Source organism: Chiroxiphia lanceolata, chromosome 6, assembly GCF_009829145.1.
Source record: "Chiroxiphia lanceolata isolate bChiLan1 chromosome 6, bChiLan1.pri, whole genome shotgun sequence".
Lineage (NCBI taxonomy): Eukaryota > Metazoa > Chordata > Aves > Passeriformes > Pipridae > Chiroxiphia > Chiroxiphia lanceolata.
The window spans coordinates 55,053,340-55,067,447 of record NC_045642.1 but is presented as its reverse complement, the minus strand read 5'-3'; the positions used below and the strand labels follow the sequence as shown (position 1 = coordinate 55,067,447).

The 14,108-nt window shown below is 39.2% G+C and overlaps 1 protein-coding gene across 12 annotated transcripts in view; it reads right to left on the bottom strand.

Moving 5' to 3' along the window:
- Positions 1-3,963: 3,963 nt before the first annotated feature.
- The window catches only part of MARK3 (microtubule affinity regulating kinase 3), a 62,303-nt gene continuing 52,158 nt past the window's right edge, over positions 3,964-14,108 (bottom strand). For 5 of the 12 annotated variants that reach the window (XM_032692421.1, XM_032692427.1, XM_032692428.1 and 2 more), the window contains 3 exons: positions 12,910-12,936; positions 8,586-8,630; positions 5,504-6,457 (listed from right to left, as the gene is read on the bottom strand). In XM_032692421.1, coding sequence (XP_032548312.1) covers positions 6,112-6,457; positions 8,586-8,630; positions 12,910-12,936 — 418 coding nt within the window. In that variant the 3' untranslated portion in view covers positions 5,504-6,111. Of the gene's footprint in view, positions 6,458-8,585; positions 8,631-12,909; positions 12,937-14,108 lie in introns of all 12 variants that reach the window. The other 7 variants (XM_032692424.1, XM_032692430.1, XM_032692422.1 and 4 more) reach the window with 4 other exon arrangements.

Sequence of the window (14,108 nt, the reverse complement as noted above, 5' to 3'; positions counted from 1 at the left end):
GTAATTAAATTTCCAAGCAGGAAAACAAAGATTCTTACTCGTAAAATGAGCTGAAAATTAATTTAGATATTCAATATGACCTTTGCCCTTCTCAACAGAAGAGCATACTGCCTGACATGGTCATTTTTTAGGAAAGGAGACTGAACAAGCTTGAACAAAGAAGTGGAAAAGGGTTTTGCAGCCCTACAGGTTTTCCACGGCAAAGGTAAAGCCCATTGAAACTACACCTCAGCTCCAAAAGCAGTAAAAAATAATGGAAAATTAAATGCAGCATTATACTTCAAGGAGAAAAATACACAACTTCTATCACTATCTTGTGGTCCATTTTCCTCCCTAATGCTTTCAAGTCCAAGGTGTCCGAGTGGATGGTAGCACCGATAACCGATGAGAAATCGCATGGAGTGATCCTGGGAGCTCTTCTCTAAAAACGCTCCAACTGAACCCCAACCAGAGTTGTTTCTGCATTTGAGAGACATCCTGTGGCCATTGCAGACACTGCAGCGTCCCTCTACAGCTCGCTTTGCCTTACAGAAGGGACCATCCACCCCTCCACCCCTTGGTCCTGCCGGTTTCCAGCGTTCCAGCGGGTACCCCACACCCCACCAGCCCCTGCTCCTCTGGGCACCACAGATACAGGACAATTGTAACAATGCCTCCAAGCTCCTGTCAGGTGGTGTTTTTCCCATCTATGTGGAAACACGTGTGAAAGCACTTCATTTCATATGCCTTCTGGCTGGGTAAGCCAGGGGGAGGAAATAATTCCATGCTTAAAAACTTTGCTGTTTGTTGCTGGTTACAGCACTCACACTGAGCTGAGGTCTTGGTAAGAGACATCTCCAGGCAAACAGGACTTTACCTCAAGACAGGCAAATGACTGAAAACTGTTTGATTGTAACATCAGCAGCATTTTTCTTTCTGATTTTGCATCCCCAGGCGTTTCAACAGAACTCTTTTCATGGTGAGGTACTTTGTTATCTGATTTTATTTGCCCAATACATTCAGCGTGATCAGCAATTACAAGGAAACACAAACTGTGCGAATATTTTGGTTTTATGCCCTGAATTTTTGTAAGGATGTTAAATGGTAACATAAGGGTATTAATGGAATGAGAACTGCAACATTTCTATGCCTTGAAATTCCATGCTGTGGTTCCCACAGCAACCATAACCATGGCCACTCTGCATGAATTTTACATCCAAGTCGGAATACTTGGTTCAAAGTGCTCAACACACGTAAGCAAAAGCCAAGCAAAACCATTTTTCTCCCCTGCAATAAACATCTTACCTGCCAAGTCACAACTACTACAAGGTGTCAATGGCACTTGTAGGTGAAGGTGAACTCCCCAACAACTGACAATTAATGCCTGAACTTGCCTTCTACACACAGATATTTACAGGATTCATGGTGTTGGTATTGACACCCTTCTGTTTTCAGTTATTGCTGGAACAAGAGCCCACTGTTTGTACCAAAGGTTAAAACATTCTTAGAAGGCTAATAGTTAAGGGTCTTTCAAATTGTCTTGCTTCAAATACCAAACTGTTTCAAATTCAGAAGCACTGAGTGGTGAAGACACTGTTCCTCCATGGTTTTCCTCATTTTATCCAGCCCCTCTGCTTGGAGGCAGTACCTGGTAGTGCACTAAGAAGAGAATGGCAGAAACAGGAGCATGAATACCATGAACTTCTCTGAGTAAGTGTACTGGTTTGCCTTTTCCTGCTCTTAATTTTGCCAGAAGTAAGGAGCACACACACACAGAGCAATTACTCTATCCGCCTTTTTCTTGGTTTTCTCTAAGCATTTACTGCTGTTGTAATGCAGGACACTGATTAACTTCTAAAAATTCTTATTAATTGCACTAGGTTGAGCTTTATCCAAAGCTCACGCCCCTTCCTGCTGGATAACAGTTTATTCTCTGAAGCCATGGAGTAATGGTCAGTGATGAAATCAGTGAAACAACTCACTGCTACTGGAGGGAGAAACTCCAGTCAAAGGTGGAATTTTCACAACCACACTTGATCAGATTGTCAGATCAGGGGTTTAACTGGCAGCACCAGTGATCTGTAACAACATGAGCCCATCTTTACTGGAAAGCTCCAGGGCTTTTCTATGGAAATGTACAGAAATGAGGTTGTATGGACAGTTGCAAGTCTACGTGTTTAATATTAAATGTTAATTTACAGTGGTATCAGCTTTCCAAAAACCGCATTTATTCTTAAAGATTTGCAATGTAAATTAGAAAACAAAATTCACATTAGTATGACACCCCCCCCCAGATAGGAGAAATACCATCTACTACGAGATTCTCTAACTATTTAACTCTTTAGGTTCCTAAGAAAAGACGTGGTCTTGGATAGCTCATAACAGACTGTACAGCAAGAAACACCCAACCAGGCCATCCCTGAAACACAGAGTGACACCAGTTCACAGAGGCATCTGCCCATACCAAGGGAGATACCCGAGCCCTTGAGGCACAGAGACCACCCTGACCAAGCAGGTTTTAACTCAAAGCAGCCGTGTACAAACTGCTGCTCCAGACCAGGGCTTACAGGGAAAATGGCTCTGGGTTGGCTGCAGTCCTAATTAAATTGCAATCCACAACATGGTCTATGACACAGCAGCTGTGGGAAATACTGATTAAAAGCCTCTACACGTTATCTCAACAGGCCCATGTATAGCTCAGCTTTTAAATGAGCTGGAGAGATCTCCATTTAAATTCCAGATCTGCTACAATCTTTCCATATGACTAGAAGGACTCCTGAACCTCTCATTTCATTTCTGCAACATATATATGGATACTAATTTCAGATATTTAAAAAAATAATCTAATTTACCTTGACATGATAATGCTGTAATGAAAAAAATTAGGATACAGTATCTCACTATATGTTATCTTGAAACCTCATTGTAACACAAGAAAAAGGTTAACCATGCCCAAATTTGTACTAAAAATCTTTGAACTCACAAAGATTGGACCAGATGCTGCATCTTGAATAGAAGTGGTGTGCAAAATACTTAGACCAGTAGGCCTAGCTGTTCCTCTAGGCTACCTCTCTCTACTTCTCAACATGGTTGGGGACCTGTTTGAAGAGGTCAAACAGACTGAAGTGTTTTAGAAATCCTAAGTACAGGGAAGGTTTGCATGAGAAAAAGGGTATCGCGACTTGTTTGTTCGTGCTCAGTGTTCAGGTATTTATTTGATGTATGTATCTTTAAACGCTTTTATTTAATGCAGTAAACTCCTGCAACCCAAACTGTACGACATTTTTCTCTGCCAGACCCAGCAATCAAGAGACACTCTCAGAGCTGGATGACATGGGTTTCAGCAATGGAAACCTTTAGTCAGGAGCCCATTACAAACACCCCCCAACACCACTTGGACCACACATTCCAGGGCACCAGTCATGTCATTACATAAAAACACTTCTTGGTTGCTCTTCATGTGTCCCAAAAACACCCAGTCCTCCTGCTACCTCCTCACCACACAATGACCTCTGATTATTTTTAAAACTTGCCTCTTAAGGAGAAAAAAGCCAGCTGTGGTTCTGCAGAGTCCTATCAGTAGCAGTGCCTGCAAACCTACACAGATTTCCAGGGAATACAAACAGGTAAAAGGCCTGTGTTTGGGAAGCAGCTTGTCTCTGGTTTGGAGAGCTGAAGAAAGCACTTTTCTTTCCCAGGCAACTTCCAGAGGCTTGAACACCAAACATGCAGTGTGCTAAAGAAACAAGGGTATATGCTTGCAACTCGGTAATTTTACAAAGCATTTGGGAAGGAAGCTGTTAAAAATCTGTTTCTGATTATAATCAGTGATTTTTTTAGTACCTCAAATAAAGATTTACCCTGAAAGAACCTTTTGAGAACACTTCAAGAAAAAAACCCAAAGTACAAACTTTAAATATCCAAAGAATGATAGTGGTGCACTTTTTTTAGAAACACTTACATACTTAACAGGTAAAGTAGGAAGAGAGTAGTTCAGAAAACATTTAATATGAAACCTTTTGGAACTTCCATTGAATACAGATTTACATCATTTATCAGAACACTTTTTCAGTTCAGACAACAAAGTGCACTGCCGGGTGAAAAAAATACATTTGGAGGAGTGCTTAAAATGTAGGAAGTGAAAGGATAGGTGACCATTCACCTGAGAAAGTACAATGACTGCCCTGAAATGTCTTATTGCTATTACAAAATGGAGTTTTCATGGAAAAAACCATACTGAGCAGCACAGGCACGGGCAGAGCACTGAAAGCCAACTGAACTCCGGTAGCACCTGGAGTTCTCAAGCCATGGCATGATACAGAATATATAGAGAATAAAATGTAAATTCAGGAATATTTACTACATTTAACAACTATGATTACCCTTTAAACTAGCATAATCAATATCAATGCTTAAGGGGAAAGAGAGGGGAAGTCTGCTGCCTTCACAGACTACAGATCACAAGAACTAACTTGCAAAATATTAAGGACTTTGCATTTTCACCTGGGGTCAAATCTGAACTGTGTACTATGAGTAACTATTAGCTCACTGCAAATTTAAAATGCAAATTTAGGCTCCAGTTTAAAGCACATGTTAAGTACATGCTTAAGTGCTTCACTGAAATATAACCACAAAACATTAATACAAAAAGTCAAGTAGATAATGCAGGATATTATCTACACAAGTCCTCGATGAAATAAACTGAGTTATCAGTAGGAATCAGTGCATGAAGAAATCTCTTCATTCTAGTCAGCAAACTCAGATCCGGCTCACTGCAGAGATGGTTAAATAGTGGGGACTATCCCAGAGCAGCTTCACGTCCTACCGAAAGCTAGTTGGCCATCAGAGGGTTCATCAAGGGTGGGTCTCCACACACTGCACGTTAACAGAGGACAGAGGATTCTCTCGGCAGCAGGAGCCAGAGACACAACTGGCACAGAGCCATCAAAAGCAATACAACCGGAGCCAAGGGGAAGCACGCTGGAAGGGAGCTGCAAGGAGAAGTTTTAACTGCTACTGCCTATGGCTGTAGTTCAGCAAGTTGGGACATTACAACACAGGAGATCAGTAACCAATTTGATTCCCACTTTTGGGTTTCAATGCTGTGTGTGCCCAGGACGAAGGGACAGCACTGCCCTACCTGCAGCGAGACCTCAGAGCGGCACCGACTGGGATGTGGCAGCTTGCAGTGAAGTACGGCCTTAATTTGAGAGTCCCTTTGTGCTTTGTGTCAGTCTGACCTAGTCTAACCTGGAAAACTTGCTCTGAAAGAAAGTAACTAGTCAGCAATTAGCACCTCCTTTTAGACTGCCCCATTCCCTAAGGGAACGGTGGAACAACAGAGAAGTGTTCTTAGCTGCGATCAATACCCATAAGCCAAAAGGACAAAGGTACAATTTTAGTAGTTTAGCAGAAGCAGAAGAATGGAAGTGTTTACCCAAATATTAATGCACGAATTAACTACATTATTAAAATTTGATTCAGACTTAAATAATAAATAGGTGGGCAAAATATAATGCAAGACTTACTCAGTAAAAGTGAATTTTTAATAATCTCATGAGATCTACTTAGAAAACAGGACTAATCATGTTCACAACCGTAAATCCAAACCCTTCACACACTTTTTTTTTTCTTAACACAGCAGTGAACTGTAAACCTGCATTTACTGGTTATCGCTTCAGTCATTTTAAATATTAACTCAAGTGTTTCCTCCTTGGCCATTTCAATTTTTAGCACCAAAATTAGCCCAAAAAGAGGTACTGGTACAGCTCGATGTTGTAAATGAATTGTTTACATAGAATACTTTATATATTACACACATACTGTACATTCACACATCCACACAAACAGGAGGCATATTTAAATGAATATATTCTGTGTTTCAATTTGTTGTCAAAGAGCAATGGAAATAAAGCAGAAGGGGTAATATTTTACATAGTAGGCAACTTTAATGCTGTAGTGCACTTATAAAAAAGTCCAACTCTCCCTCCCAGCTCAGCAGCTTTTTTTTTTAATATCACTATTCAGAAGGATGCAGAAGTTATTGCCTAAATGTTATTCTATACATTTCCATCGGAATTCTCAAAAACACTTGGAATTGCTAACTAATTTACAACTTAACTATTTTTCTTGTTACAGCTTTAATTCATTGGCAATTTTGGAAGCAATGTTTTTGAAAGCTATGGATGTTCCCGATATCCGCTTAAAGCGAACTCCGTTCAGGGACAGTCTTGGCAGTTTACACACCTCCATCTCCCACTGTACAAGGTTTTCCGCATGCCCATCTCCATGGACACAGAAAAGCAAGAAACGCTCTCTTTGTTCATAGTCACAATTATTGGCATCCAGGACCTTTCGTATTTCCCTCATCATGTCATTGGGATCCATGGAGCTGGTGGTTTTCATGCTCCAGGTAAAACGCAGCGACCGAGGCTTGGCTTCCTTGTTCTCATCCTTCTGATCCACAGCTACATTGCGGCTGAAAGACAGGAATTTATGAGTGAGCAGCGCCAGCCACCTTCCCCACGGGTCACATTAGTGAAGCAAACTAACACTCAACACACACTACTGGTATTAGAGCAGCATCTGGAGCCTCCAGCTCCGAGCCAAGCCCCGCTTTCCCAGCTGCTGTCCACACACAGTCAGGGTAAAGCATCAGCTGTTGGGGCTGAAACGAAGGTATGGCACAATGTGTGACAACTGGAAGTCACTGGATTCAGGAGCATGAGGGAAATGACCTTCTGGAGGCAGAACTACATGCGTCACCCATGAATTGATTTTAAGGCAGGTTCTGCTCAAAACCCTATTCTTGGGCCACGTGGACAGCTGAAACACCAGCTCTGTGCTAGAAGTTTCTGGAACATTCAAACAGCAGCTACTTGTGACAAAAGGGTGCTCAGGGAGTGCCAGTCCATGGGAGGTGCCCACTTATACACACCAGGGTGACCCCAGCAGAAAAGTGCTGGGGGTTCCTCTGCACCTCCTCCTGTGCAGCAGCTCGGAGACCAAGCACTGTGAGGGCCCACGGAGTCCCACAGTAGTTGGCTGGAAGCAGGAAGAAGGACAGCAGGACCAGAGGCACCCACCTGCTGCCCCAGGGTCACTGTGCACCCCCAGATTTGGACTGGTTCAGTTACACCATGGCCTTCCTGTGGTGGTGTGTTTGAGATGATCCCTAGAGATCCAGACACTGCAGGATACTGGGGTTGCCTTCAACAGCAAGGAGATGCTTTATCTGAAGTTGGTCAGTAATTTGTTAAATACCAACGACTGACAGAGGTAAAGTGATGAAATCTTTTGTGGCTACAAGCTCTGCAGTGAAGTGCCTCTGAGGCTGAAGTGCAGGAAGAAGATTTGGAAGTCACCTCCTCGATGTTGTTTGTAAAGATGGTGATGGTTTTAAGATGAAGCACAAAATATTGAGCCTGTGCTTCCCAAGTCTGCAACTTTTTTTTTAAATAAAAAAGCTTTTCCTTTGGTAAGGATAAGTAAAGTCATACAGGACAAAGGAAAGAAACGTTCCAGAAATTTCTAGTTTGCAATCATTCTTCTACTTTAATTAAAATCAGTGGTCACGCAGCTAAAGAATAAGGAACTACATCTGGACCTCCAGGGAAAAAACAGATTTGCTCTGTGAATACTTGTACACTGTCAGTTGCCTCTTCAAATTTAAATATACTGTCATACTTTACTATTTCCTGAAAATAGTTAACCTAATTGACCCCAAACCATGCAGTTGAAATCTCATGTTGAGCCTCCAAGTTCAATTTACAATATTAAGGCAAGCTGCTCTTTAAAACAGTTGGCAATGAATTTCTGGTTACACAATGTTTTTCTTCTAATATCATTAAGCAGGCAATTATGAAAAAGTTAAATAAAAAGTGATAGCAAGGCCACAACTAAATACATATATTTCTTAAAGATAACCTCTTTCGTATTTTTTCTTCTATTGAAAGACTTCCAGTGACTCTGAGAGTCATAGGACTATGCTGTCAAATCCAGCTATGTGATATGCCAGATATTATAAAATTCATCAAGCAAATTAAAGAGTATTTTGTTTTAAGGTTTTAACTTAATAAGGCTGTAAGGGGCCAGGGGAAGACCCAACTTTTATTCAATGCTACTTTTATTTTTGAAAGCTTTTTCTTCTTGAAAACAGTTGGCAAAACCAGCACAAATTCAATAATTTCTAGTATCTTTTGATATGCTGATTTTGGACAAAGAATATAACATGAAAAATATTTAACTATCTGTGATTTTGGAGATGAGAAATATCTTGTCGCCTTTCAGTGGTTATTCCACACATTTGCAGCCTCACTAGAGACCATTTATCTAGACATCTACACGACAACAGCAAATCACAATGACTAAAATGCAAAAAAAACCAAACAACCCCACACATGGGAAAAGGAAACAGGAAAGATGAAAGTTTAGAACCAAGTCAGTCTGTGCTTTAATAGCTTGTTTTGCAGACAGAAATGCTTCATTTAGTTTCAATGACTTACACAAAACACAAGCTGCTGCCTGAAGCCACTATGCCACATAATCAAGGGGAGAAAGGTTCAAACTCACCTAAGGAACATTTTAAACAAAAATTTTACCCTCACCTTGAGCCCTCAAATCTCCCGTTCCTCTCATATTCAGTCGGGAGCCTCATTGAAAAGAATGCAGAAGCAAAAGGAAGTGGGAAAGAGAAGACAAATCTTACACTACAATATACAATATCTGAGTAGTTGCTAAAAGATACTGCAATCATACAAAAGGTGTGTTAAAATACAAATCAACAAAGATGTAAAGAACTTTGTAGGTTAGGCCAAACTCAGAATATAACAACTTGTCAAACCAAATGGGAGTCTATAAATTACAGTTTTTAAAACTACTATTACTAATTTTAACAGTGTATGTTTGTATATTAAATCTGCAGAACTCACTGAATAAAGTTGAGGTTCTAAAAGCAGAAAATGTGAAACTAAAGTTACAAAGTATACTGAAGTGATTGTATTACTCTGTAAGAAACTCCTAAAAAAGAAATAACTCCCAATTATTTTCAGGCTAATGATATTTAAAAGTTTTATCTGGGAATAAAATATCTATTTGAAAAAAACCCCCTATTTACACACAAGTCTGATCATCCTCTGTATTTGCATGCACATCAGATCTGAGGTGTTTAAACAATACCAAAATACCTTAATTGAAAAGAAGATGCATATATATTTTAACAAAAATTTAAGACATAAATCCAAGATTTCTCAAGTTGTGGTAACTCCATCTTATTAATTCCCACACTGATGCATCTTCCACACCCAAGAGCAAGCTTAAGCTTTCTGTCTTCTTGCATTGCTTAAAGCTACCATATTTTAAACGCCCAGGATCAAAAAGAATTGAGGGGAAAATTGCCTCCCTCTACCTTCCCATTATTGCAGTAGCATGGTTTGACATATCAGTGTCAATTCTGCTCAAAAGGATGCTGCCTGTACAATGCTCTTATCAAGACTATCTAAGGTAGCACTTGGCTTCCCTGAATAATGCAAATTATTACAGCAGTTTGGCTGACAGGTGTCTAGGGATAGGAATCTAAGACAGTAAGCTTATTTTTTGATGCACAGTGGCATTTTTATCAGGGTGTGTGGGGTGTTACAAGGCTTAATTTCTTCCTTTCCTTCCTTTTGAGTGCTGCGGTGAGGGATCACCCTTGTAACATGACTGACAACTGGTAAGCCCTTGGCTAATTCTAGAGTTTCCAAGTGGGCAGCTATTGTACCTATTTTCATGGGAAGGTGAAAAAAGATTTTTCATGTCTGTACACCCAAGAAGTCACCCTCTACAGCAACTCTACAGGACAGGAAAAGGGGTAGGTAGGAAAGAACCATGACATGTACCAACTGAACAGCCCCACACCTATCAAATGATTGTTTTACTGGGCAAAGCAATCGAGTTAAAAATGCTGCTTAAATGGAAAATGGAGAGTACTTGATCTTTAAAGAGCCTCCTCTGTTCCTATAAGAGGTGCAAACATTTATGGATTTTTGTGGGTTTTTTTGTGTTTTGTTTTGAAACTTGCTGAAGGTTGTAGCAAATAGGAGCATAACCAGTTTCCCCAACAATGAACAGTCTTACTGTTACTGGAATCTGTCCAGAGAAGTCTGTAAGGAAAATTCCCTAATGATGTTCTGACACCCTTTTCAGGTTAAAATTAAGCCAAACTTTGCGGTTTGTGAACCACTGTACTCTAAACCTAAGAAAGGTCATTATTTATAGTATACCTGCCACTTTGAAATAATAAACACCCTCTCAGAAAATCATGACTTTGTTCAGTTTTTCCACGCATCAATGTTCCATTCACTGAGCACGAGCAACTGCATTCAGTGACATGCATCCTCAAATATGAGCTCTGGATGATGCCAAGCTTTGGAGAGCCGTGCCAGCCTCTCCTTCCTTCACCATGGACACAGTTACAGTCCAGTTGTACAGCCCAGCACTGGTGCTTTGGGAACAGACACTTACTGTACTGCCACTATTGTTTCCGTGCGCCTGTGAGATGCAGCCCTGAGGCCTCCTCACTGCTAATACAGTCTTCACATCTGTGTTAGTTTGTGTTGTAAATTTTCTGCTTTTGCTTGTGTTTTTACATAAATTGATTTTATGGACCAAGATGCTCCTTTGGTCTCGAGAATGGAACAAATACACGAGCAAGTTATGTTCTCATTTGTCACGCAATACCTACACATTATCTCCCTTATGGTTTGTAAAAGGCTTTCACAAATCAGACTGGTTCCACACATCTGTCCTGAGTTATGCTGTGTTTCCTGTTCTTTACATCTTTGTATACTCAGTTTTAAAAATCCAAATAAATACAAAGAAAACTGTCTATGGAAAACCAACAAAAAGTGCAAGATGATAAAATAAGATCAGTTCATGGAAATGGAGAAATGATGCAATAAAATCCAGAACATTGAGTCACTTTTGCTGTTAGAAAAAAAGTTAGACTTCCACAATATGCAGATTGGCAATGACAGTGCATAGTACAAGATATACATACATACATATATATATATGTATCTGTGTACTGAGTACAATAATAAAACTCAGTTTAACAACAAGTGACTGATTATCTACTTTTATTCAGCTTCCTAGAACTGATGTTGTGGTATTATGTATATGTGCTAATCAGTTACAGTAGTTCTTTCAGTATCAAATGCAGTGATCTTAGGTAAGATTCATAGCACATACAGCAAGAAAAAAACTGGCAACCCCCCCCCAAATTTTCAGTTTTTGTACCTACATACAGATCAGGTTAGGAGGGACACCATGCCCACTTAAAACAGAATTTAAAAAGCACAGTCTGGTCCTGTGTAGGTGGTGTAAGACTTGGCAAATCTCTTATTCAAAGACATATTCGTGGAAGCTGTAGCAGCTATTTCTGCACCGGTCTAAGACTCCTGGCCTCCAGTCAAAGGAAGCTTTTTTAAGTTATCTAAAAATTACCTTAAGTCTCAAATTTGAACAGTAACCTTCTAGTTCAAGACCGTACTCATATTAGCATTTCCCACTTTTCTTTGGAGCAGCACTGTAACAAACTTAGATGCATCCAGTTGTGGAGAGTTGCACAGATCACAATCCTTTATTTCAAAAGCAATGTGACTACAGAGAGAGACAAAAGCTCCCTCTAACAAAGTGGCCTGCACCCCACAGCTCACGATGCATGATGAGTTAAAACCATTGCCACTGCTCAGTTTCATCTGTGTGCTGTGTTAGATGGTTTCTTTCCTTAACTAATAGTTGTTCCATGTTCCTTTTCCTCAAGTCAGCTGTGACAATGCCAACTGACCCAACCAACTTTAAACATAGTCATGTTTGGAAGAGCACTGATTATTTACCATGGCATGGAATTTACTCATTTAATCAAATAGGGTACCTTTAGCCTTGGACTATACATTAAAAATCCAAATTTAGGCACTAATTTACACTTCTCAGGCCTCTCTCTAATCTAAGGATTTCCTTGACAAACTTCAAATTACAGTCACATGCATAGCTCTGCATTTTGAAAGTTAAAACAGATGTTTGGTTTTTGGCCCCATCTCCCTGGATTTGATCAGTACTAGGAAATTGGAAGTATCACCCTTTAAGAAGCTCCAAAATATGATACAACTAAACAGGCTATCACAAAATTCCACTGGAAAATTTACCTGAACAGCAAAATTGTATAACTGACTTTCATGAATCATAATGGATTAAGAAGATATATAGCAGCCTGATTCATTCCCAAACTGCAAAACTAAATTAAATCCTTTGGGCTTGAAATGTGATTCAGACTTTTGGGCTTTTCACTTTTAATAAATTTGCATAAACGCATTTTTTGTTTAGAAGTGAAGTGCTCTCTTTGCACTTCAGCTGCAATTCACTTTAGCAAATGCATCTCATTTTAAAACAAATACACAGCCATTGCATCTTCATTCACACACACAATTCACAACTGTGCTCGGTTTGCTTTCTATTGTATCAGCTGCAGACAACAAATCTTTTTCTTCTTAAATATCATAAAACAAAGACATAATGTAAATTTAACATCACTTACCTTTATTTGGTTGTAACCTTATGTTTTGTTTATACTTTCATCATTGTTATCAAACACCTCATTCTTCAAACATAAGCATGCTAAGTGTATTAGTACAGAGAACAGAATTACTTTGGCACTACCAACTCTATCAAAGAAAGAAGAATTCACAAGGCATGCTTAGCATCTTGTTATACAGGTGCCACAGATTCTTAAGTATCATCATGAGTTAATGGATTTATTCTATGCTTTCCTCTGAAGAAAGAAAGTATTTAGTTCTCAGCAGGAAACTTAGTTTTCAGAAAACCAAGGCTAGAAAAGCCAAATCTGTTGTTAATTGCAGGAGCCACTTTTTTTTAAATATAAATAAATCCTACCTTTTGATAAACCTGAATGACATGTTTCTAAAAGAAATTAAGCCAAAATAATGATTAACAAAAAATGTTGTACAAAATAAATTGAAAAAGGCATTTAGAGCGAAGCATGCAAAAAGATCTCATTTTAAACGCACAATTAAATTACACTTCAATACATTCTCAGATCAGGCAGATGATTTAGGGTCTGAAGAGTCAAACTCTTGGCACTGCTACTTTCAAATTTTTCAGGGAAATATGTCACCAGTACTTATGAATTTATGTATTATGAAAATACGTACTGGTGTCAAAACACTTTAAAACTCAAAATCTGCAAGGTCACATAAAAATATGTTTGGATTTTCTTCATATATTTCCCATAGAAACAAAAATCAGTAACTCTAAATAACTATATCTTGATCATCTTCAGAGTTAGGTTTCTTCCTTCCTTTATAACGTCAGATCAGCCATGTTGTGCCCAAAACTGCTTTAAATATTTAGCTAATTTAGTGGCACAAGCTGTAACAACTGCCTACACCAGAATATAAGTAGTTCATAATCAAAAGAATTTTGATTTCCCATAGAGAATGCTAGAGTAAACTAACAAGTTTTAATGCTTAAAAAATTATTTAAAGAGAAGAAACGTAACCCTGTCCTTTGATGGCACTATCCACCTCCTTAGTAGTTTGTACAGCACCAAGTATAACAGAGCCCCAGCTGTAGGAGGTCCTCCAAGTGCAAACTAACCATTTCTAACAGTGCCATTGTGTTACAACTGCACGTTATTTAATCAAGCCCAGATGGAATTTAAACTACTGTCAAAAGTCGTGTGGAAAAACTTCTTCAAGGAAACCACACTGCACTGCAAAAGCTGAAACTCGGAGGTAATGATAGAAGTTTGAATGCTGACTAAACAACTGAGTGAAAAGTTTGCATGTTCACAGTTTGAGCGTCCACATTTGGAATGTCAAATGGAAAATTAAGTAAGGATATTACAAACAAAACTACAGAAGGAAAGAAGTGCCAAAAGGATGTGTCTGATTAAGACTTCACTTGATATAAAGCAGATGACTTAACTATTAAAGATATTCAAATTAAGCTTCTATTTCTCTCTCTCAGCAGAAAAAGAAGGGGAAAAAACCCAAACCCAACTTCCTACAACATAGTATTTCACGGGGAAGTGATACCTGGCAGAGAACTGAACAGATTAAAACATTTACTAG